Raw genomic sequence first — 22,781 nt, 5'->3', positions numbered from 1 at the left:
AGGCAGTTTTGAGCATTTAAAGTGATCTGGGATAGCACTATTTTAGATGATATGATGGTCTCATCCGAATGAAATAACACATTTTATATGCACTGGTGTGTAAGTTAACACATCAACGAATGGTTACTAGTGGCCAGGTGTCTTCATCATGAAGGAAGGGATAACTAGCATGATACACTGGTCATTAATGACCATCTCTTTTTTTGTGTGTGTGTGTAAGGCTTATTTAAAAAAGATATCTATTTAACCTTAGTAAAAGTAAACTTCTCTGCTTTAAATGCTCTTTTGACCTTGGACAGAAGCTACTCTTGTAATTAAAATAATTTTTCAAAATTAAATAGAACAGTCAGAAGGAAAAAAATTGAAAGCCATGGTAACTATTTTATACATTAACGTTATGTTCAGCAGTTTCAAATTACTCCTTAATGTACAGTGTGATAACTTGCATGCCTTTAAGTTTACACTTTTTTTTAGTTTCTTGCTTATTTTTATTTTTCCTTACTACTCGTACTTCCCCATCTTTCATTATGAGTATCTTCTTTCTTATTAAATATGCTCTTTTCCCACTTTCAGTTTAAGAGATGAAATGGTGATGAAAGAGATAAATTCAGTCAGCATTTAAATAGTCAATTCAGACAGTAGCATTGTCACTTGATGTTACTGCTACCAAGGGGGAGATTCTGTATGTATTTAATGCTTGTTTGTTCATTCCTTGTAATGTTACACATCATAGCAAATATTTTTGCCGTTTTTCCTTAATGGTTTTCAGATAGAGTTTAGATGTATTGATATATTTAACCAAAGCCTTTAAAAAACAAAAGAAACTAATATGTCAGGAACATGTACTTGCATAATAATTGTTTTCAATTGCATTTTAAACAACATTTTGAATCTTGAAATACCCATTCACAACTTTGTAATTCATTTGTTAACACAATAACCTTGTTTACTTCTGTTTAGTTCTTGGACATCTTAAGGAAAATTTACTTATTTTTGAATGGTTTCTGTTGTTTTATCAGTTCTTCAGATAAACTTGGGGATATGGTATCTGCAGCTGGCAAATTGTTGCCCTTTAGGTTATTGTTTTGCTCAAGCATATGTTATCTCTTGACCTCATCCCCATCTGACAATTCTTCACTGCTACTATCGAAAGGGAGAGATTGTTTTATTTGTTGCTTGTATGCTCCAAAACTATGGAGAAGTACATTAAGAATGGTAGCCCCAAGTAGGAATTTCAAATCTGTTTGTTAATAGTTTTGTGCATGTCTGTTAATTTATGAAAATGTAGGGTTTGGTATTGCATTATTTTGTAAACAGGTGATAAGATTACCAAAATAAGAATTTTGTTTTACTGGAGGGTGAGATGTTTGTTAATTATAGTAGAAAATTACTATGCTATGTCTACATCTACTCTTATAGGAAAACAAATCATGCAGATAACAGCTGAATAATAGTGAGCAGGTCAAAGATTTTAAGTTGTAATTAAAATGTCTGTACAAAACGATATTAAATATTTTAATTTCCATGGACTTTGTTAGTGCTATGTTTTGCTATGAATTTCCTGCAGTTTAAATGTTGAAGTAACTTCTTTCACAACTAATTTCTGACAGATAATTTTTCATCTAGTAGATACTTGACTTTGTATGTTATTATTCAAAGTCTATCAACTTAGAAGCAAACTGTCTGTCATCTGGAAGTTAGCTAATGCTGCCTGTTGATTTTTGCGAGGATAAGGAAGATTGCTTTATGTATTTGTAAAGTACCATTTTTCTTTGTAGTTGAAGGAAAAAAGAGGAGAAGGCAGGCCTGGAATTCAGTAAGATATTTAGATAGCAAAAGAAGGGTTTGATATTTATTGAACTGTAAATAATGACAAGGATTTACCAATGTATTTTTAGGATATTCTAATATACCTTTGAAAAGGGAAAATATGCAGAGTGAAAGGAGTGTTATTTGTAGACAGTCTCATTTTTTTTCCTCCTGTTTTTACAGCACCAGTCTGCAAATTTATGAATGCCTTAAATAAAAATAGGAGCATCTAATGTTTTTTTCAGACAGTAACAATTTCTGATTTTAATTCTTGTGGTAGTGCAGCAAAGCGTGTGAAAAGATAGACCTGAGTTCTTCTAGTGATGGACCTGAACCTTTTTTTTTCAAATCTTTAAAAGTGATTGGATCAGTATTAAAAGTATTGGATAAGTAAATACGGAAAGTATCCATATATCTTTTTTGAATATTTACTGAGCAGAGAAACAGTTTTATGAATATCCAGGAATGTTTTCTGCTCTAACTGTATTTGTAATTTTTGGTTCTGGAAACTCCATCTCTTTGTTAGCTGTAGCACTTTCAGAAGACTGAGAGTGTTAGGCTAACAAAATATTTATTTTCCCCATCCTCACCAGCTTCTCAGGTAATTTCCGAACGATGAGTGGTGAGGGGGCAGAAATGTGCTTCTAGTCTCTGCTGAAAAATCTGTGCTGTGAAATTGAATGCTTTGAGTTATTCTGGACTGTTGGAAATCCAATAAGTATTTGAGGGAAACAAGAAGGTTTTCTGGTTTAGGTTCTAGCTTTTGTTGAGTTTGCAGAAGTGTGATAGTCTCAAGCATTATTTTTTTTGAACTTTTTTGCATTACATCTTCAAGAAACTTTGACTATTGTAGTTCATCAGTGCACGTCACCGGTGATGTGATGAGGTAAGCAAAACAGTAAAATGAAGTGATCTGAGTTGCTGTTGATTTTTTTAAAATGCAAGGGGATGTTGAAAGCTTATGTAAGAACTTCTTGAAAAGTCAATAGATGATTTTTAGTAACAACTTTTAAATTTCCATTTGTGAAATGTCCAAGTCTCAGAACAGTCTATTGTCTCCTCTTTTGTGGTTCCTTATGAACCTGGACACTCCAGTTGCTTTCTGTTTTTGTGTTACTCTGATGTCATCGAAATGAGTGATAGATTTGAGGCAGTTTTCCTTTCCTAGAGAGGGTTACTTGAACCTGGTGAAACAGCTCCAGCAGCACTTGACTCTCACATACAGTTTGAATATGGTGACCCCAAAGCAGAATTCTGCATGAGATTCACGTGCAGTAAGGTATTGGTCTTTCAGTTATGAACAGTTTTGGTGGTACACTAAATCTTTGGTACATTGGTGGTGAAAACTCAAAATAAATATAGCCTGCTGTGTTTTAGGGAGAAAGTCTGTTATGTATAGGGTAGAATTTAAGTCATACATACTGAATGATGAGGAAACATAAAAATTGTTTAATCACTTATAAGCATTTGTTGGATCTGCTGGAATAAAACGTACATCTCAGAGCTGTGGGAGGGATAGCCTGACTTTATGCAATGTTTAACCTATTTTTGTAATTTCTTACTTTGTCCTCTTCCCCCATTTCCTTTTTGAAAAAACACTTGATACAGTAAGAGTCCATGGTAGCTAATATGTTTCTTGTCCAATGTTTATTTTCAAGTTCTGTTCAGGAAGAAAAGATAATCTATCCAATGGTAGTTGAGAGCACTAAATAATGTATATATGTCAGTATGTGCATACATATAGAATCATAGAATGGTTAGGGTTGGACGGGACTTCAAAGATCATCTAGTTCCAACCCCCCTGCCATGGGCAGGGAAACCCTCCACTACACCAGGTTGCCCAAAGCCTCATCCAACCCGGTCTTGAACACTTCCAGGGATGGGGCATCTACAACTTCTCTGGGCAACCTGTTCCAGTGCCTCACCACCCTCTGAGCGAAAAATTTCTTCCTTATATCCAATCTAAATCTCCCCTCTTTTCAGTTTAAAGCCATTGCCCCTTGTCCTATCACTACATGCCCTTGTAAAAAGTCCCTCTCCAGCTTTCCTGTAGGCCCCCTTTAAGTACTGGAAAGCTGCTATAAGATCACCTTGGAGCCTTCTCTTCTCCAGGCTGAACAGCCCCAACTCTCTCAGCCTGTCTTCATAGCAGAGGTGCCCCAGCCCTCTGATCATCTTCATGTCCCTCCTCTGGACTCGCTCCAGCAGCTCCATGTCCTTCTTGCATCATTTGTTTCTGCCTGCAGGACACATTAGTAATAATTGGGACAGTCTTCATTGTGCTGAGACAGAAAACAGTAAATTATAAGTAATATGTATTCATACATAAGTAAATTTAAGTAAGTCATAGACAACTGGCCACTGAAACATTTAATTATAAATTCTAATGAAAGGATTTTGATTTTTTTAATGATAAACCATAGTTAAATTTAAGTATTCTTTCATTAAGATATTTTTCTTATCTTAACAAGATAACAATAGGTGCAGTTGTCAGGTTCTTAAAAATATTTTTGCTTGTTGGTAAATTGCTATTTGCCCACTTAATCATGAATTTGAAAAAGGTCTGTTCCAATTGGACATAAGAAAATTCTTCATAATGAGAATGGTTAAACATTTAGCGTTGGGTGATGTGATGGTAAAATCTTCATCCTTTGAGGTTTTTAGGACTTCACTGGACATAACAGTGGGGCAGTTGATCTGATTTAGTTGTGCTTTAAGCCAGAAGTTGGACTACATGACCTCAACACATCCCTTAAAACCTAAACTTTTGTACTATCCTAAGATCAGTCACCGTCCCTGTTAAATACAGGGACATCCTTATCCACAGTGTTATTTAGATTTAAGAGAAAATTAATTATTTTTTTATAGGCTCAGAGTAGGATTATTCTACTGCCTGGCTTCAGGTTTTGTTTTTGTTTGGGTTTTTTTTGTAGAAGTATTTTTAATTGCTAGATGAAAGATGTAGTTACTGTAAGATAAAAGATGTACCGATGAGCTAGAGCTTGGGCAAGTTGTAATATTACCCTAACTGAAACCCTCTTCTAATGGATTTCTTTTGGACAGATTTTCTTCTATTTGGATAAATAAATATTTAGAGCTATATCCTGTTGGTTGAGCTTTGCCAGAGAAAAATGATTAAAATCAGCAGCTGAGATGATTAAATTCCCCTTGCTAAAACTCAGTAGTTTGTATAAATATATTCGTAAGTGTTAAAAACAACAAAAACTTTAAAGCCAAACACAACTTGCTAATGAGAAATCTCCCTTTTGTGTGAGAATCCTATCAATCTGTTGGTTTAACCACAACTGTCACTTCTTCATTTAGAAACTGTCCTAGATCCTGGAGTCCTGGCAGTTGCACCAGCCTGTATATCAACATCTTTTTCTATTTCTGAAGAGCTGCCAGACATGTCAGCACTGCGTTAATTTTGGGATCTCTAAATATCTCTTATTTCACAGTTTTCATCTGCTAATGCTTTTTGATAGATAAATACATAGTTATTGCTTGCTAATGGCTGCCACTGGGGGAGGGTGGGCCAGACAGAGACTCCCCAACTGCTGTAGCCGCAGGGTGTTTTTTAAAAATTACTTTGGTATAGTGGTTCATTAATGCTTTGCTATCTTATTTACAAAATACAGAATACACATTGAATGAGTTTTATGAAAACATGAAAATTGTTGGCATTGCTTTTTGAACAGAATTTATTAATTCTAATGTAATTATCCTTCTGGAGCCTACTAAGAGGAGGGAGAAAAGCGAAAAATTACGTAAAGAATAGTCAGGTTTTATCAACTAATCTATCTGACAAAATGTATAAGCAGCTTGTGAAAGTAGTAAAACTCTTGCTTTTAATTTTAAAACTTTTTTTTTTTTTCCACTGAAACAATGATTTAGAAAGGTATATCAGGGAGTACGCTTTTAATTTAAGTAAGGAAATTAAAGATCACTGATAATTTAGACTAGTGGATTTCCAAGGCATGTTGTCAAGGTTTTTCTCCCTGAGTGTTTTCCATGGTGAGATTTTAATTTTTAAGTGGGATTTACATGATTTTAGACTGAAATTTAAAATATGAACAGTAAGCATTGTTTTTCCTTCCCTGTCCCAAAGACTGGTGGTAAATAAGTGATAAATAACATTTAGTATTCTCAGATTTGTCGTGGTCTTGGTACTGGGTTTAGAAGCATGCTGAAAGAGGCTTGAAAACATTGTAGTTTTTCAGGCTCCTGATACTGCTTTGGAAGTAGTTGGCAGTCCTGCCACTATACAGGGCAAGAAAATAGAGATGAGAGAAATGTAGGTATGTCATAGTTTTATTGAAAATTAATCTACTGTACTGCGAGGTAAATGTAAAGTATTTCAAGTATTTAAAATGTGTATTAGTTATGGCATTGGAGCGTGATCCATGCGCCATGGCACTGTCTGTTGTACCATGAGTTGTTAATCTGGCTGCAGGAAGTGCTGTTGTGGAATCTCAGCATGAATTCATGTTTTCGCTCATGCGTATCTCTGATGGTAGATGTAATCCTCCTGTACTGTTCTCTTTAGGGCAGAATTATTAAAGTTTTGGTAGATTTAGGAGATATTTTTTCTACCCTTACTTACTAAAACATTGCTTTTAATTGAAATTACTAATTTGCTTTTCAAAAGCAGAACATTCACATATTACCAAGGAATGAGAAATTTTTCTTTTAGTAATAAATGCCTGCAAAGTTTCAGATAATAGTGTAGTAAAAAATCTTGGATGGATAAGGAGGTAGAAATAATTTTAGCATTCATGCAGTGATAAAGTTTGTTCAAAACTGTGCAGATGCTGACAGATGCTTTCTGTGACCTTTCAAATTAAATTAAGCTGTATCTGCAAAATATCTTGAATTAGGAGTTAAAACTCCTATATCACTTGTACAATTAATGAAGCAGTTTAATGGCATAGCAACTTTATATTTTTCCTTACAATCTTCTATTCTGGATACTTAAAATTTAAAAATCTGTGCTTTGATATTTTTTTTTTTTTCCATCAGCTTTATTTGGGATTCTCAGGGCTTTTCTTTTCTGCCAGTAACGTTGGGGGAAGCTTTCAATGTTGAGTCTTTGGTGTATTTTTAGGATCTTGTTTTAGTACTTTTGGTAGATGTTGGGCGCTACTAAAGCATTTAAAATTGGTTAGGCTGAGGAAGACAATGCTGTGCTAAACAGTGTTGTACTGTATAATGAGGAAATGTTACACCCTGAGCAACTGTAATCTGTTCAGACACTGTTGCAAAGTATCTTTGACTCTATACGCTTTCATGTGATACGACTTGATAGAATATTAAAGGCATGCACATATTGTTTATATTCCTCTTTCTGGTTAAAATACAGATTTTTCAAACTTTGAAAGATGCTACATTAGAGAAAGTAGAAATATGTTGTATGGGTTTTTGGGGCAGTTTTCAAGCAAGTTGAGACAAGTTAAGTGTATCTTCATGCATGTGTATATGTTTTAAAGAGTAGTTTGTGGTAAATGTAACATCTTGATTTTTCTCCGCAGGGACCTTAAGAACAACCTTATTAGTACTATAGATCCAGGAGCTTTTCTGGGGCTTTCATCTCTGAAAAGGCTGTAAGTAGTATATCAACTAGTCAGTTTAAACAAAACAAACAAAAAATACCCTGAGAGTAGAGTAGGTCACAGGTTCTGGAAACATAGACAGCAAAGCTATTACATATTAAAAGTTGAATATGTATATGCTGTCTAAACTTATACACACACATATGTATGTATAGAACAAAGTCTGCTTTCAGTCTTACGACTGAAGAACATCCACTGCTTGTGGCTTGGCAGTCGCACTTGTTCTTATTGGCAGTCTCTTCTACTCTTCCTCCCTTTTTGTGTTTTGGTGACTTGAAACATCGCTGGGCGATCGTGCCATCAAGTCTTGCTTTGTTAAATGTTAAACTCCACATGATTTTTTTTTTTTTCCAAAGGTCATAGAGGAACACAGAGTCCCTTGCTATTAATAGTACACTGGAGTTACAAAGTTACAGCTCTGTTAATGCTGCTTTATTGAAGGTTGTGCCAACATTCCCATTAACACATTTTTGGGGGATTTATACCTTGGCTGTAAAAATTCTGTCCCAGATGAAACTTGAAAAACAGGACCTCAGTGTAATGGCCTTTTTTTTCTTTTTTTTTTTTCTTTCTTTTTGTTTTCTTTTTTTTTTTCCTTTTTATTTTTTTGAAACACACTTCAGATTTTCAGAATATTTGGGACAGCTTTTAAGTGTTACTGATTTTGCTGCCACACTCACCCTCCCACACTCCCCTCTCCCTGCCTTTAGTATGCAGCTTTCCTTCTTAAATTTTTGTAGTATATATATCCATTTGTCACTGATCAGATGATCTGGCTCACTTAAAAGGAAATTTTGTTGATAATTGCACTTTTGAAAACCTTAAAAATAAAGCTGAAGGACCAATTCTGGACCATTAATACATGCAAGCTTAATTCTTATTCCTTTAAGAATTTTTGGGAATTTAAGACCTATATTTTAAAATATATAATATTCAAATATTTCTGTAAGCAGAAATACAGAAGTTGTCCTATTTTATGTACAATAAATGCACTAGTATAGATGTGTGTGGCACATAAAAAAATGATGTAGCACATGTGATAAATATACTGTCCAAATACGAAAATTTACTTTGCACTGATGTAAGCCAAGCCTGTTCTAAGTGAATTTACTGGTAAAGCTAGACTTATTTAACTATGTATGAGGAAGCCATTATTACTTTAGAAATGGAATAAGTACTCTATGTGCATGTGTGTGCGCCCACATAGCAATGCATTTTGGGTTTTGCTGAAAAAGACTAGTTGTATATATGATGCAATTAATTTTAGTCGAACTGCTTCTGTTTGCAGACTACGTCGTTTGGAAAAAACCAGTTTATTCTGATTTTTGCTTTTTCCTATTTATAGAGATTTAACTAACAACAGAATAGGCTGTCTGAATGCAGATATATTTAGAGGACTTGTAAATCTTATTAGACTGTAAGTATAATTTGTGGTATGTAATTTAACTTCTTAAGTTTTAGTCTGATGTAAGTTAACATTCTTTATTTCAATAGAATAGTTTGTTTTAAGTGCGCACTTGAAAGACATGCAGTGTGGTTATTGTGGTTTGCTACTCAGTAGCAAGCTTAAAAAAACCCAAAAGGGCGGCAGGGGCAACCAAAACCATACTACTCAGTGCTCTGGCTGCTTTGACAACCGTTTTCCAGTTACTTAAAAGGTATAGCGGGGTGGGGGGGTAAGGGGAGTAGCAGACTGTACAAAATATTTTCCCTAGAAAAGTATTTCAGGGTTATAGACTCTTAATATTTGTGCCTTCTACCATGGCATCAGTGTGGTTATGTTCTGCTGGCTTTCTTGCACATTTGTAGTTCTTAATATACTTTAAGAAAATAGCGTGTAAGATAATGGAATGTTTCTTTGCCCAAGTTGTTAGCTTCTTACATAGTGCTTTTACTGGTAATAGAGAAAGTGATATGTATAATATTTTTTAGAAATACTCTGCTAGATCAAACATTCTTCTTGTAGCGTATTAATAGCAACACATCAATTATCTGTGAACAGCAACGTTAATTTCAAACTGCTTGAAATGTGTGTTCATTCAGTCCTTGTTCATAATCTTAAAATTCTTGAGCTAAAAAGGAAGTATTAGGGAACAATTTATTTTGAGATTTTTGCTAGGCTATCAGACCTGATTATTATTCTTACAGTCTTGTGAACTATGACAGAGTGTCATAGTAGTATCTTGTATGTTTTGAAATAATGATTTCTTTTATTTCAACTGCAGTCGTTTGAGCATGAGTTTAAACCATGATCCTTTTATTTCTTAGGAATCTTTCTGGAAATCTGTTTTCTACACTTACACAGGGAACATTTGATCATCTTGGTTCACTAAAGTCTCTGTAAGTACTTAGTGCATCTAATCTTAATTTGTATGATCATTTGTGTTCTTAACAAAAACCATTTTATACACACTTGCATGTACTACAGTTGCATTTTTACTTTTAAACATCAGAACAGTGGTTTCTCTGTCTGGATAAGCTCATGGGAAATGTATGTACAGATTTGGGTGTTTATATAACTTCCTTCAGAAGATGCTCAGTATTTGTTACATAGTTCTGAGAGAAAAAAGCTATACCGGCATCTGGGCTTCTAAAAGTTTCATTCTGTCTGCATAATTTATTACTTTAATAGTTTTACTTTTTTTTTTTTTTTTTTTTTCCCCAAAAGGAATAAATACTTTTAAGGAAGATCATAGAATCATAGAATGGTTTGGGTTGGAAGTGACCTCAAAGATCATCTAGTTCCAACCCACCTGCTGTGGGCAGGTCCACTAGATCAGGTTGCTCAAAGACTCATCCAACCTGGCCTTGAACACTTCCAGGAATGGGACATCCACAGCTTCTCTGGGCAACCTTAAGATTTTAGTCCTTGAAGAACAGTGTAGTTTTGCTACATGTAACAGTGGATACATCTCAACCTCATGTTGTTTTTCTTTCCTTTCATTTCATGAGAGCTGTAATTGTGTGTAAGGAAAAAAGAAAATGAAAAATATTATCAGTGCTGATGGCTGATGATTAGCTTACATTTTGCACCGGTAGTCATTACAGTTGGCTGATTGTACTGGAACTTTCTCAAAAGCTCTGACTTTGACACCAAGTTAATTTCTTGTTTATAAAGGCAAATGTTTCTCTCCCTCCTCCAGCTTCTTTTAATTGTTTATAAGTTGTTTTTTCTGGTGTTTTAATTGTGTACATAAAGATTGCTGTCCAAGAACATCACAGGTCTGACGAGAACCTGGATATAACTGTTGCTATTAAAAATGTGTGTGTTTGGAGGAATTGCTGTGAAACTCCATTTGGTCTTTGTTCACAGGAATGTTGATTTAGTGTTTGAAGTGTTCTGCCTGTGATGTTGTGTTATCCTCTAGAGGTTTGCAAAAAGAGAAGTAAATTATGTTTTCACTGGAGGTAGAAACCAATGTAGACACAGCAATTCGTTTTGACACATTTTTAACTGTTTCTAAAGAGATAAAATATTTATGTTCTTTTTTAATTTAGCTGACTACAGCAGACACCTATGGGGGGATTTGTTATATCTTTTTAATAGAAAATATTAAATTATACAGAGAAGACTTTATAGATCAGTGAAAAGCCTTATATGATTTTCATATAGGGCAGAATAAAACTCATTAAAATAGTGTGAATTGTGGTTCTGAAAAGAGAAATAGATGAGAGGCTATTTTTATATCTCTGTTGATTTTACTGTTAAAGCATTTGATTGCTAAAAGGAAGCAATGAAGTGTGTTCTTAAGTTACGGTGAGGCATATGCAAGCAATTCCTTGTTGTTGCTCACTTAAATAAAGTGAACTCTCTCCACGAAAGAAATTACTAGAAATTTTTTTAAGCGCAAGTATTAGATATTCCTTGTGTTTATGGAGAGGATTCCTTTTCTCAGAGCGTGTACTTTCGTTGTAAGACCGCAGCTTGCAGAGGATTAGAGTGTTTTCCAGTACATAGTGGTAGGCAACTCTGCTGTGTTCTGGGCTTTGGCTGCTTGTTGCCTGTGTGTCTGTGACAATGAGAGGCATTGCACAGCTCTTGATGTCAAGCTTTCAGACCTTTGAGTGTTACGTTTTGTCACTGAATATCTGCTTTGTGTTGCAGAGAGTTTCAGACTGATTATCTTCTTTGTGATTGCAACATGCTGTGGATGCATCAGTGGTTAAAAGAAAGAAATATAACTGTACGTGAAACTAAATGTGCCTATCCCAAGTCTCTTCAGTCACAGGCAGTGACTGGTGTTAAGCAGGAGCTTCTGACCTGTGGTAAGCACTCCTGACAACCGATACTTATTTTCTAACACATTCTATATTCTGTTAATATTAATGAACAGACTTTTTTGCCTGGTTTTGTTTCCCTGAAATTCAGCACTTATGACAGTGGTAATAGTGATTCTTTTTCAAAGGTTTGTCTGTAGAAACTAAGGATGAGGGGCGCTCTCTGGAGGTAAACTCCTTTTTCCTACTGATCCATGTTTTTCAGGGATTTTTACCTAAACTTCACAAGAGGAATCAGAAACCGATAATTGTCTTCCAAAGTTTAGCTATCCAGCTTCAGATGTGCAAATTATTCCAAGCTCAAATTTCTGAAGTTAAAAGATCTTCATTTATGACTCTGCTACATGGTGATTCTCTTCTTGATTAGCCTTCTTGTGATGAAGCCATGACAAACTTGCTTAACTTCTTTGTTGTATTAGAGTTATTCCGTCTGTCAGGGTAATAAAATGTATGTATTTGTGGTTTTGAAATACGAATAGTGAGAAATTGTGAAGAAATAAAATGCGTAAGTATATTTTTCACTAAAATTTATATTTTTCACTCTTTTGGATGTGGGCTAGGAAAAGATTTTTGAAATGTTTTACATTAAAGGAATACACATTTTGAAAAAGAATTTGATGAGAATTTGTATTTTTCAATAGCTGATGCATCAAACATAGTTTTATCTTGCATTTTGCAAGATGCAGCTTACAAGGAGTTTATATCAGTAATTGATGCTCAGTGTATTTTTCTCATCTTTTGAAAAATATGTATGTAGCAGATTCTTGCTATTAATTGTGCTTTTATTTCTTGAATTCTAGAACCACCACTTGAATTACCATCTTTCTATATGACTCCATCTCACCGTCAGGTTGTCTTTGAAGGAGATAGTCTACCGTTCCAGTGTATGGCTTCATATATTGATCAAGACATGCAAGTCTTGTGGTATCAGGATGGAAAGATAGTGGAAACTGATGAGTCCCAGGGTATTTTTGTTGAAAAAAACATGATTCATAACTGCTCACTGATTGCAAGGTGAATCCATAAAGAGAAAATGTGTTTCCCACTCCTTATCTTCTGCTCTGATTTAGTGACTATTTCCATGACCAATAAGGCCTTCTCTTATCCTTGCTGAGTGAGTGTATGCAGACAGAAACATCCCAAGTAGGGAAGTAGTCTGTAACTTCACACATCTCTCAAATTACCTGCGTTTGGTTGCTGTTGCTATCAAGTTTGAAGAGAGAGGCCTAGAGATTTTATAGTCAAACCCAGCTGCTGAAAAACAGGGTTAGCTAGAGTAGGTTGCCCAGGACTGTTGCAGTTGGGTTTTAATTATCTCTAAGGACTACCCAATGCAGTTCATGTAAAATATGTTTGTGGTAGGATACATTTGTTCTCTTGGAATATTGAAATTATGGAAACAAGGCATTTAAGTTGAGCTACTCATGGATTCTTTCCTCTTCCTTTTGAGCACACCACAGCTGGTAATATTGAAGTTCTCCAGCAGAGATCTATGAGTATAATTTATTCTGCCTGCAGCAGATTTTTGACTCATTCAGCATCTATAGGCTAATTACATATCCCATAATTGTATTAGTAAATTAGCCTTCTAACTTTATCACGGATTATGCGTTTGGGAAGTTCTTTTAGTTTTGCCTTTCTGGAACAACTATAAAAATGTTGTGTTGAAGAGCAGTGATAATACTTGGGGAATTTGAGCTTCTCATCTCCTCTTTCTGAAGTCAAGGAACTTTTTCGCATGGCTGTTCTTTTCTGTTCCTACCTTGGCAAAATTGAGAACTAGGAAAATAGTAAATATTTCTCTGTTAATTACAGAACACTGATTCATAGATTGCTCTGGTTTTGTAAGGTCACTCACAGTTGTATGTAATTAATTGTTTCTTCCATTGTCTTTCTGTACTTTATTCATCTTTTGGTAAAAGCTTATGTAAACTTTATTGCAAGACTGTTTGTTGGGTTTTATTTATCTTTCCAGTGCACTGACAATCTCAAACATTCAGGCTGGCTCCACAGGAAACTGGGGTTGCCATGTGCAAACCAGACGTGGGAATAACACAAGGACAGTAGACATTGTGGTGTTAGAAAGTTCTGCGCAGTACTGTCCTCCAGAGAGGGTTGTGAACAATAAAGGGGATTTCAGGTTGGTAACCTCAATTTTTTTTTTTTTTTTCAGAGAAAATCCGTTTAATTTTGTTTTTAACTAAGGTATTATGCTCTAAAGGCACCTATGTGACTATTCATTTGTAAATGGTGTGTAATAGATTTTTAACTGTTCTAAATTAGTACGGGTTGAACGAAGGGCACACAACTATATCATGAAATGTTAAACTTTGAGCCTTTTAACTCGAATCTTTGGAAAAGATGGAAAGAAAGCTATGATATTTTGAATACATAAATTAAATTATTGGAATAGAGTAAAACCTTTTAGATGATCTGTAAGTTAGAGGTGGACCACGTACTGACGGGAGGGGGGTTTCCACCAGATAATCATTCTGGTTTTAAAACCCTCCTGCTCCCGTATGACAAAATCACTATATAAGAAACATGTAATATAGGGTTGTGTGTGGGGTTTTTTTTCTTTTAACCCTGTGAGTATTAGAGTAAATAATGTGAATGGTGCTTCCTTTTAATGATTGTTGGGACTGTAGTGGTAGCTCTGATGTTCCGTTTTGTTGAGTATTGCAGAGTCTTTTATCTTTTGTTCTTACCTCTTCACCTGTTTTCCCTTTTCTGATCTTTCTGCTGCTGGTCACTCCAACAACACATTACTCCTGGAGGTGCCAGCTGTAACAGATAGCTTCTGTATAGATTCTCTATATGTAAGGTAATTCCCTTTATAACTACTCTGTGTTGTACCTCCCTGCAGTAGCTCCTACTGAGAATTAGTGTATGTCATAGCATATGCTTTCACTACGATTTCTAGGGTTTCTTAATGTTGTAATAACTGCTTTTACCCATTCATTTATTTTCACTTTTCTTATGCTGCTTGGCTATGTTGATCTTCTGCTTGATCTTTTGTTTACATTTAGAAACTTTTCTTCCTTTCCCTGTGTACATTAGAGTTCTTTAAAGTCGTCATCTTTCTATACAGCTAATCTCAGACCATAAATCTTTTAAGACATGAAAAGTAAGTTAATGCATATCACTGAGACAGTTTTGGGGGAGAGAGAAGACAAGTGCAGAAGGCCGTCTCCAGTTGTAGCAAAAATTCAGGTAAAATCCTGGCTGAGAGCATTTGTTCTGAGTTGATCTTTTTTGTGTTCATCTGGAGAATTTGAGATAAGGGTAGCTGGTGTCTGAGTATGAGGAGCTATTAGTAAGGGAAGTAGTGTTAAGATCACTTGCTGCACAGAGGCAATTTGGAACTACTGAAGAGCTACAGTTTCACCTTGCAAGGAATTAATTATATAATAAACTTTGTGCATGTACTCTTTTTACGTTGCAGTGGTTTGAACTGCAGGGATGAGCATTACATTAGAAAATGAGAACTTTTTGCTTAAGATAAAAGGTGAAGAAAGTCAAACAGATGCATGCTGCATTCATCAAAGAATACATCTATTTAAATCACTTATGCATTTTTTTTTAATGATACTAGTGTGAATCGTTCTTCTTTGATTTGCCATTAGAGGTGAAAACAGATGGTAAAGGCTTATTTCAAAGTGTTTTCCATTAAATTAACCTGTGCTGTTCAGTGACTGTTCAGTGTAATAGGATTTGCCCCCTCTGGAATTCAGTAGAAAGAAATAAGATTTCAGGAAATGTTCGGCTTATCAAAAAGTTCACTATGCCTGGGTTTACTATAACACACTTCCATTTGTAGTTTAGGTAGAGTAATAATAAAGAGTAATTTTTCACCTTTGAGACCATATGGAAATAAGGCTTTGACTAGTGAGAAAATGGTTCTGAGCAGATGGCTGTAAATGATCCTAGGTGAATTTGATTTTATAGTTTTTTAGTTGGAACTGGTTAGTCATTTTAGCTTGGAAGCTGTTTCAAAACTGGCATCTAGATTTTTATCCCTTCAGAGATGGGATAGCGAAGTGTAGCAAAAGAGGATGTTTGTAATAGTAATAGTAGTTTAGCATGAGTTTATAAAGATTAGGCAAAAATTGTCTTTGTCATGGAATCTATTTTTTTTTTTGTTTAGATATTCTTTTCAGTCTTACCCAGATAATATCCCTGAATATGTTACAATCCATGATTAAATTGAAAATACAGTTTGCATGTTAAAATGTAACCTAATGCTTCTGCTTCAGTAAATCCTTCAACTGTGGTGTTTAGAATAATTTTATACTGGTAGTCGATAGAATTCTTTCTTAAATATAAGAATTATCCTTTTGAAAACTCTTACTAAGTGTAATTAATCTTGAAATGGTAATTGTCATGCTGAAGTTAGAAATTACTAATATGTAACATGAAAAAAAATTTTAGACTACCTGTAAGCTAATGAAATTATGTCAAAACTCATTGTAACTGAAAGTTATTGTTGGTTTAAAGAAATGAATGCTTTCAAAACAGAATTAATATGCATGAAGGGAAGGGTTCTTTTATAATCTCATGGTCTGGCTTTTTTTTTCCTGAAATGAAATTACAGTACTTAAATGTAAATGAACCATCTTTTCCCCCACAGCTGTCTGCTCTCATGTGTATGTGATAAATTTTGAGCACCTAATTATAAACTGTGATGGAATAAGAGTGTTAATATAGTCCACATTTGCACTTCTGCTAGCAGTTGGGTAAACTGTGAAAGATATTCAATCTTAGGCTGACAAGAAATGAAGAATGCAGCCAAACTTACGTAGCCTTTGTTTGCATGATGACAATTTCATGTCAGTTGTCACCTTTTGAGCCCTGCTGGAAGGATGTCCTCTCTTGCTTCACGGAAAGCCGAGAGTAGTGCCTCATCTGCTCATCTCATACAGGTGTTGGGAGGACACAGTTCATGGCTGAGAATAGTCCAGATTAACATTCACTTAGCGAAAATAGGGAATAAAGAAAGTGTAGCTACAGCTGGAATCAGTTCTCTTATCTCATTCACCACTGAAACATGGAGAAACTTGTACCCACACAAGGGGTGTTGTGAATGGGAGAGGAAAGAAGATAAGGGACCATGTTCCCCATGAAGTTCTTCTCTTAAGTGACACTGCGCATTTGTGTTTTGCGTATGTGACATTGTGGCAGAACAGTAACAAAAGGGAAAGAAATGGATAAAAAAGCTGAGAAAGTGGAGAGAATGGCAGGGAAAGAAGGCAAATAATCTTATGATAATAACCTTTGAAGTACTGTTAAACACTGAAACAGCCACTTTTTTCCATTTGATGGCTACAGAAGTTCCAGAAGAGGTATATATAGCTTAGAAATTATACTTGTTTAAAAATATAGTAATTAAAGTTCTCCTGAAAAACTTGTTTTTCATTTGAGTCCTATTTTTTCAAACTGGTTTCTCTTTTTCTAATTCTTCTAGGTCTGAATAGTGAGGAAAGGAATGGCACATACTTTTTCTCAGTGAAAATATTTATCTTGGAGGTTGTGTCATACAACATCTGTCAGGACTGTAGAGTTTAAATTATCCTGTGGCACTCAGTCTGTAAGGCGATACATTTGGTCAAAACTCAGCTGACCACACTTTAACTTAAAATGCTTTGGAGAAATATAACTTTAAGAAAAATATCTGTAAAGACAGAGATGGATAACCCTTTCAAAGTGACATCTTTGATGTGGAAACTAAATACAAAAATTTCAGTGTTGGTGAAATTGTTTCGGAAATGATGTTTTGGCACTCCAGTGTCAGTGTTTCTGGAAACCTGACTCTGCGTTCTGGAAGCTGAGGTTTGGGCGTATTATGCAAGGTATTTGTGGGCCTGCATGTCTTGTGACAGCTGTGCCAGCTGATTTATTAGTTGTCCTCATCTGCCTGTTTTCTGTTTGGCTTCATTCTCTGAAGGCTTATTGTGTATCCATAAGTAGTGGAAACTTACAAGTAGCTCATCTTTGTACTTGTTTTTCCCCAGTCTGTGTTGATTGGACTTTATTTTAATTTGTCCATACAGAAATTTCAGAGACTTAATTAAATTTACATGTATTGTATCCCCTTATCCCTTCCTCCCTTCCCAGCAGACCCATAACTTGCTCTATCCATGATCAGAGTTGGTCAGACATGTGGTGTTTTGCTTAGCTTGCCTGGTTGCATGTACTGTTGCATTGAGGTCACTTCTAGGACTGCAGCAATTCACAAAGGCTGTTGTGATTTATTTTTTTTATAAGGAAGTTTTTTCTCCTCTCTCCTGTTTTTTCTTCTATATGAGAGAAAAGATGGTAAATAATTTACATTACCATTGTAGACTCTCTACCTGAATTCATTTACATTCTCTAAAATACCTGTATATGATTCCTGGCATTTAAAAACTGTGCTAATTCTTTTTTTTTAATTTTTTTTTTTTTACTACTTCCATTGTCACCAGTTCTGATTTAAGTTTTGCTTTCTGTTAAGGGTCAAGTGATGACACTTCTGTTAATTTCTTGAAGTGGCTGCTGAGGCTCTGAATATAAGCGTATACATATTTGCTAGACTGAATGAATCTCTGCTATGATAGCCAAATAATCTTCTGTCTCCTGCAGTAGTCACATACTATGATGATAGTCATAAGTCTCCATTTCTTAACTAAATGATGTTGCAGTATGAAGAACTGATTTGTAATTGCCAAAGCTGTTATAAAAGGTAGTAAAATTTTTAAGCCTTTGTTATCTATTTTGGTTTGTTGTAATTATTGTCTAATCTTTCTCATTAGATTCCTTACTGACTTGAAATTCTTTTATGGTTGTTGACATGACCTGTGTATTTTAAGGATGCCACCAGCAGCTATCTTTGTGTTTCTTGTTGCCCAAAATTAAGTAATCTTTGCCAAAATGGCCTGAAGTAAGAATCTTTCTTCCATTACTGAACATGTAAAAATTGTTCTGTTGGAGCTGATTAGGAATAAGTAGAAATTTGAGATAGAGAAGACTTTCAGTATACCCTAAAAGGTTAATCTCTTGCATCATTTAATATAATTGAAATTATGTTTTGAGTAATTAATCTTAAGTAAGAGAAGTTACTTAACTGATGAATAAGGAAGAAAAATGGAGCTGACTTGTTCAGTTTCTCTGCTTTGTCAATATTACTTAAATTTGAGTGTCCTGGAATGGAACATTCTTCAGGGTGTTTACTCCATCCTCCTGCAAACACAGAAATTTTTTTCTTTTTTTTTTTTCCAAATATAGATATGTCCTGAGCATCTCTTAATTTAGATGATAGTAGTGACTAAATGACCATTTACTGAGATGGGGTCCAGATATAAAAGCAAACTTTAAATCACAGTGTAATCTAACAGAATTTTTTGTTTGAACACAGTTTTTGGAGACAACTGCTTTGTGCAAGACTCTTTGAAATACTTAAAACTGAGAAAAAGTATGTTACTTGAAAGGCTGTTAAGGAGCTTGACTTAATTATGGTACAGAAAGCCTGGGATGATCGAATGAAGCTCTGTTTTGCTCTCAGTTCTATGTAAAACTTATATGTTGGGTTGTTGGATTTGAGATACTTAGCATTCTTCAATTTCAGTATGTATGCTTTCTGCTTTTAAACTTTTAAGTATTAGTGTTCTGAATGATAAAATACTGCTTATGCATATCTTAACAGGGGAGAGGGTGGAAGCAGGGGCAGGCAGACTGACTGGCATTCCTTGTCCCTGTCCTTCTTCCTTCTCTGCATTGCAGCTTAATTCTGGCGTGGTTTCCTGCTATTCTTAATGTTTCCTTTGAATCAGTTCTGATCTCACAAACGATCAGTGCACTACAGGTGTATTGCAATTTAATTTTCTGTATTTAGTTATTCTTCATTTCATTTTTATTTGTGTATGTGTTTATACAGATAAACTATGCCATAAAAATACAGAGGAGAAAGTTGAGAGAATGTTAGAGGTTTTCTTAAAAAGTGCTTACCTCCACATACCTTGAGTGAAAGGAATTCTCTTCTACTTTCTTAACATTGTGAACGCTTTCTTTTCCCATGAATTTCTATTTGGTATTATGTTTGGTTGCAAAATCGGTCGAAGTGGTTGTACTACTGCTGCTGTTTCTTAGCTGCTCTAAATGTAGTCTTCTGTTCATATCTGCAGTTCAGTATTGATATGAATGCAGTCATTTGAAAGTTATGGATGCGTGTGAACGGCGCAAGCAGAAAGCTTACAGGGCTTTCTGCTAGGTATTTAACTGTTTTTATGGTGTTAATATGGAACTTTTCATGAAGTAGGCAAGATTTTTATTTAATAAAAAAAAATCGTAAACGTTTTTAGTAATTTTATGAGCACCTTTTTCTTTCCACCTGCTTGAAAGAATTCAAAAAAAGCATGCTAGCATTAGAACTCATTTTGTTAATAGTACACAAATATGAACAGCTTGAAAATACTGAAGGCGAGCCAAGGTGGCCTTTTAAATAGTTTAGAGATGCTTAGTTTTGAGTGTCTCTTTATTTCATGTTGTAGTGCTTAATCCTTTTATTTACTTGTCATGTAAATTTGTCTGAATTTTTTTTTGCTTTTGACTCCCCAGGTGGCCTAGAACATTGGCAGGCATCACAGCATACCTGCTGTGTACACGTTATTCTGCTGGCAGTGGGATATATCCTGGCAACTCACAAGATGAGAGAAGAGCCTGGCGCAGATGTGACAGGGGAGGGTACTGGGCAGAAGAGGACTACTCCAGGTGCCAATATGCAAATGATGTGACTCGAGTTCTTTATATGTTCAATCAGGTAATTTGTACATTTCTATAAAATCAAATTCTTTCTTGAAAATAAAACCTCGAAAGTCTGTTTCATCTTTTTATTTTTAAGCTGGTAATACTGGTGCGTGGGCTGAATTGTCATGAACACATATCTCTAAGTACAACACCAGAACTTGTAGATTTATGTTAAGAGCTTAGTTTAATATCTATTTTGAGTGCCCTCGGATTGAAAATGCAAGGAAAGTTTTCTTATTTGGTGTACTCAAGCAAAGCATAAGAGAATGGTACTTGTCATGATAGTTTTTGTCAGCTGGATGCCCTGTCCTGCCCGCATGTCATAAAGAAACAAGTCAGGCTGAAGTTGTAATGGAGAACAGCTGTTTTCACTATAATGATAGAGTAGTCAAACTCTGCTCTGCCTCTGCTATAAACCTCTAATAGACTCAGTGTGGCTGATGAGAGTTAACTAGTGAAAGTAATGAATATTAACTAGACTTCTCTAATCTAGTAGTACTCACCAGGGTACAAGAGAGTATTCTAGATTTTAAATGTAGCTATGAAACAAAAATTTTCAGCTCCAGTCTCCTTTTGAGGCTTCCATAGTTAATGCATGCTTTCACAAACACTGTTCTGCAGTGATGGCACCCATGCAGTGATATACCCAACCTTGTATGTATGGGAGCTGTATTGTAAAATATTCCATAAAGCTTTGAACCTCTGGTTTAAGCTTGATATTTTCCAGTGTGTGCTGTCAGATCACTAGCATCAATGCAACAGGTGAAACTATGGAGATATGAAAATGTTTTTTCTGGTGTGGTGGGGGTTTTTTGTTTGTTTTAATAATACAGCTGTACCACTTGAGTTGATGATGTTGGTAGCACCGCCCTTGTTTAACATGAACCATGGTGCTTGCCTCACCTCAGGATAAAATTACTGCATGTTGCATGGGTTTGAAGTGTTTCAGTGTGTGAGCTCACATTCATTTAGAAAAAGCCTCATGCTGCATGGCAGAAGCACCGCACAACTTTGTGTTAGGAAGTTTAAGATGTGAGGGTCAGATTGGTCTCTTCAGAAAAGCAGATGTATAATTTCCATTTGTGAAGTAGATAATAGGAAGTTATCTGCTTAAAAACATGTGTGCGGGTATGATACACTGAAGTAGAGGTTTCAAATATTCTTTTTTTAATTTTTAAATGGAGAAGTGGCATGTTTTAGTTTTAGGAGTTGTTTTTACTTATTAGAGCCTTCCTCTTTATGTGTAGGTCTGGAATTTTTAGCAGTATTCTGCACAGAAATGTATTATCTCTTTGAGACTAATATTAAACATAATAATATTATAAGCATCTTTAGAGACTTTGAACACAAAGGTAGTTGAGCCATTTTGAACATTAGAACTCTGCCAAGTAATTTAAATCTAGTAGAGGTCTAAGTTTAAAATGGAATGAAAGTTTTTTGTAATATTTATACAAGAATATTTGTTTGACTTTGTATATCATGCAGTTATAGTTTTAGGTGAAAAGGAATTAATGTTTAAAGAAAAAAATCAAAGAAATTATACAGAATATCTGAATTTGGAAGTTGACTTTGTTCAGTGTCTGTTATGACTTTGAACTTTATTTACATTTTAAATGCATGACTTCTAATGGTTTGGAAAAAAATAATCTTCCATTAATTGCATTCAAATCTATGTATAAGCGCTAAGACCAGCCGGAACAAATATCTAGTTGTGCTTACATGGCACACTGCAAATACAGTAGGGCAGACTATATATCTATATACCAAAAATCGGAGAGATGGGACATCTCTAGTTTGGATTAACATGGATAAACGGCATCTGAACATGAGCTAATAACACTCGCACAGCTTTCCACTGTACTACGTGAAATTTCCCATTTTTGGTCTGTACTAGCTCAGGCATGTTGATGTTGCATACTATTTAGTGAAGAATTTTCCAGCATGGTGCCTGTTGCAGGAATAAAATCTTGAGCGTTGTCATAGATAGGATCTGTCTTGGTGGGTTTTTTCATATATATTCCATTCCGAATGCTTTCTGCAATTGCAGGATGAAGAGTGAATGCTACAGCAGTGGTGTGTTTGAATTTCTTTTGTCTTCTCTTGCTATAAAATGCCATATTTATTTATTTTTTGTCATGCCTAGGCTCTGATGAAAAGAAAAGTAAGCATTTGACAGTGCTGTCTTTTTTGCTCCTTTTCTTGGTGCAGCACCTCTTCCTCCAAGGGCAGCAGAAAAAAAAAACAGTTTCTGGGGGCAGATACAAGTGCTGGTTCTCTAACTTGTAGGAAATGTTTTTGCTAGCAGAT

The 22,781-nt window shown here is 35.1% G+C and overlaps 1 protein-coding gene across 1 annotated transcript in view; it reads left to right on the top strand.

Annotated features, from left to right (window-relative positions):
• The window catches only part of ADGRA3 (adhesion G protein-coupled receptor A3), a 58,547-nt gene that overhangs the window by 16,600 nt on the left and 19,166 nt on the right, over nucleotides 1–22,781 (top strand). Inside the window, exons 3-9 of the mRNA XM_086611586.1 lie at nucleotides 7,338–7,409; nucleotides 8,764–8,835; nucleotides 9,687–9,758; nucleotides 11,524–11,684; nucleotides 12,497–12,710; nucleotides 13,672–13,836; nucleotides 20,286–20,487. Of these exons, the coding sequence (XP_086467712.1) occupies nucleotides 7,338–7,409; nucleotides 8,764–8,835; nucleotides 9,687–9,758; nucleotides 11,524–11,684; nucleotides 12,497–12,710; nucleotides 13,672–13,836; nucleotides 20,286–20,487 (958 nt within the window). The remainder of the gene's footprint in view (nucleotides 1–7,337; nucleotides 7,410–8,763; nucleotides 8,836–9,686; nucleotides 9,759–11,523; nucleotides 11,685–12,496; nucleotides 12,711–13,671; nucleotides 13,837–20,285; nucleotides 20,488–22,781) is intronic.

This window comes from Tauraco erythrolophus, chromosome 5, assembly GCF_009769465.1.
Source record: "Tauraco erythrolophus isolate bTauEry1 chromosome 5, bTauEry1.pri, whole genome shotgun sequence".
NCBI lineage: Eukaryota > Metazoa > Chordata > Aves > Musophagiformes > Musophagidae > Tauraco > Tauraco erythrolophus.
The sequence above is the reverse complement of the archived record's forward strand: the minus strand, read 5'-3'. Positions and strand labels throughout refer to the sequence as shown.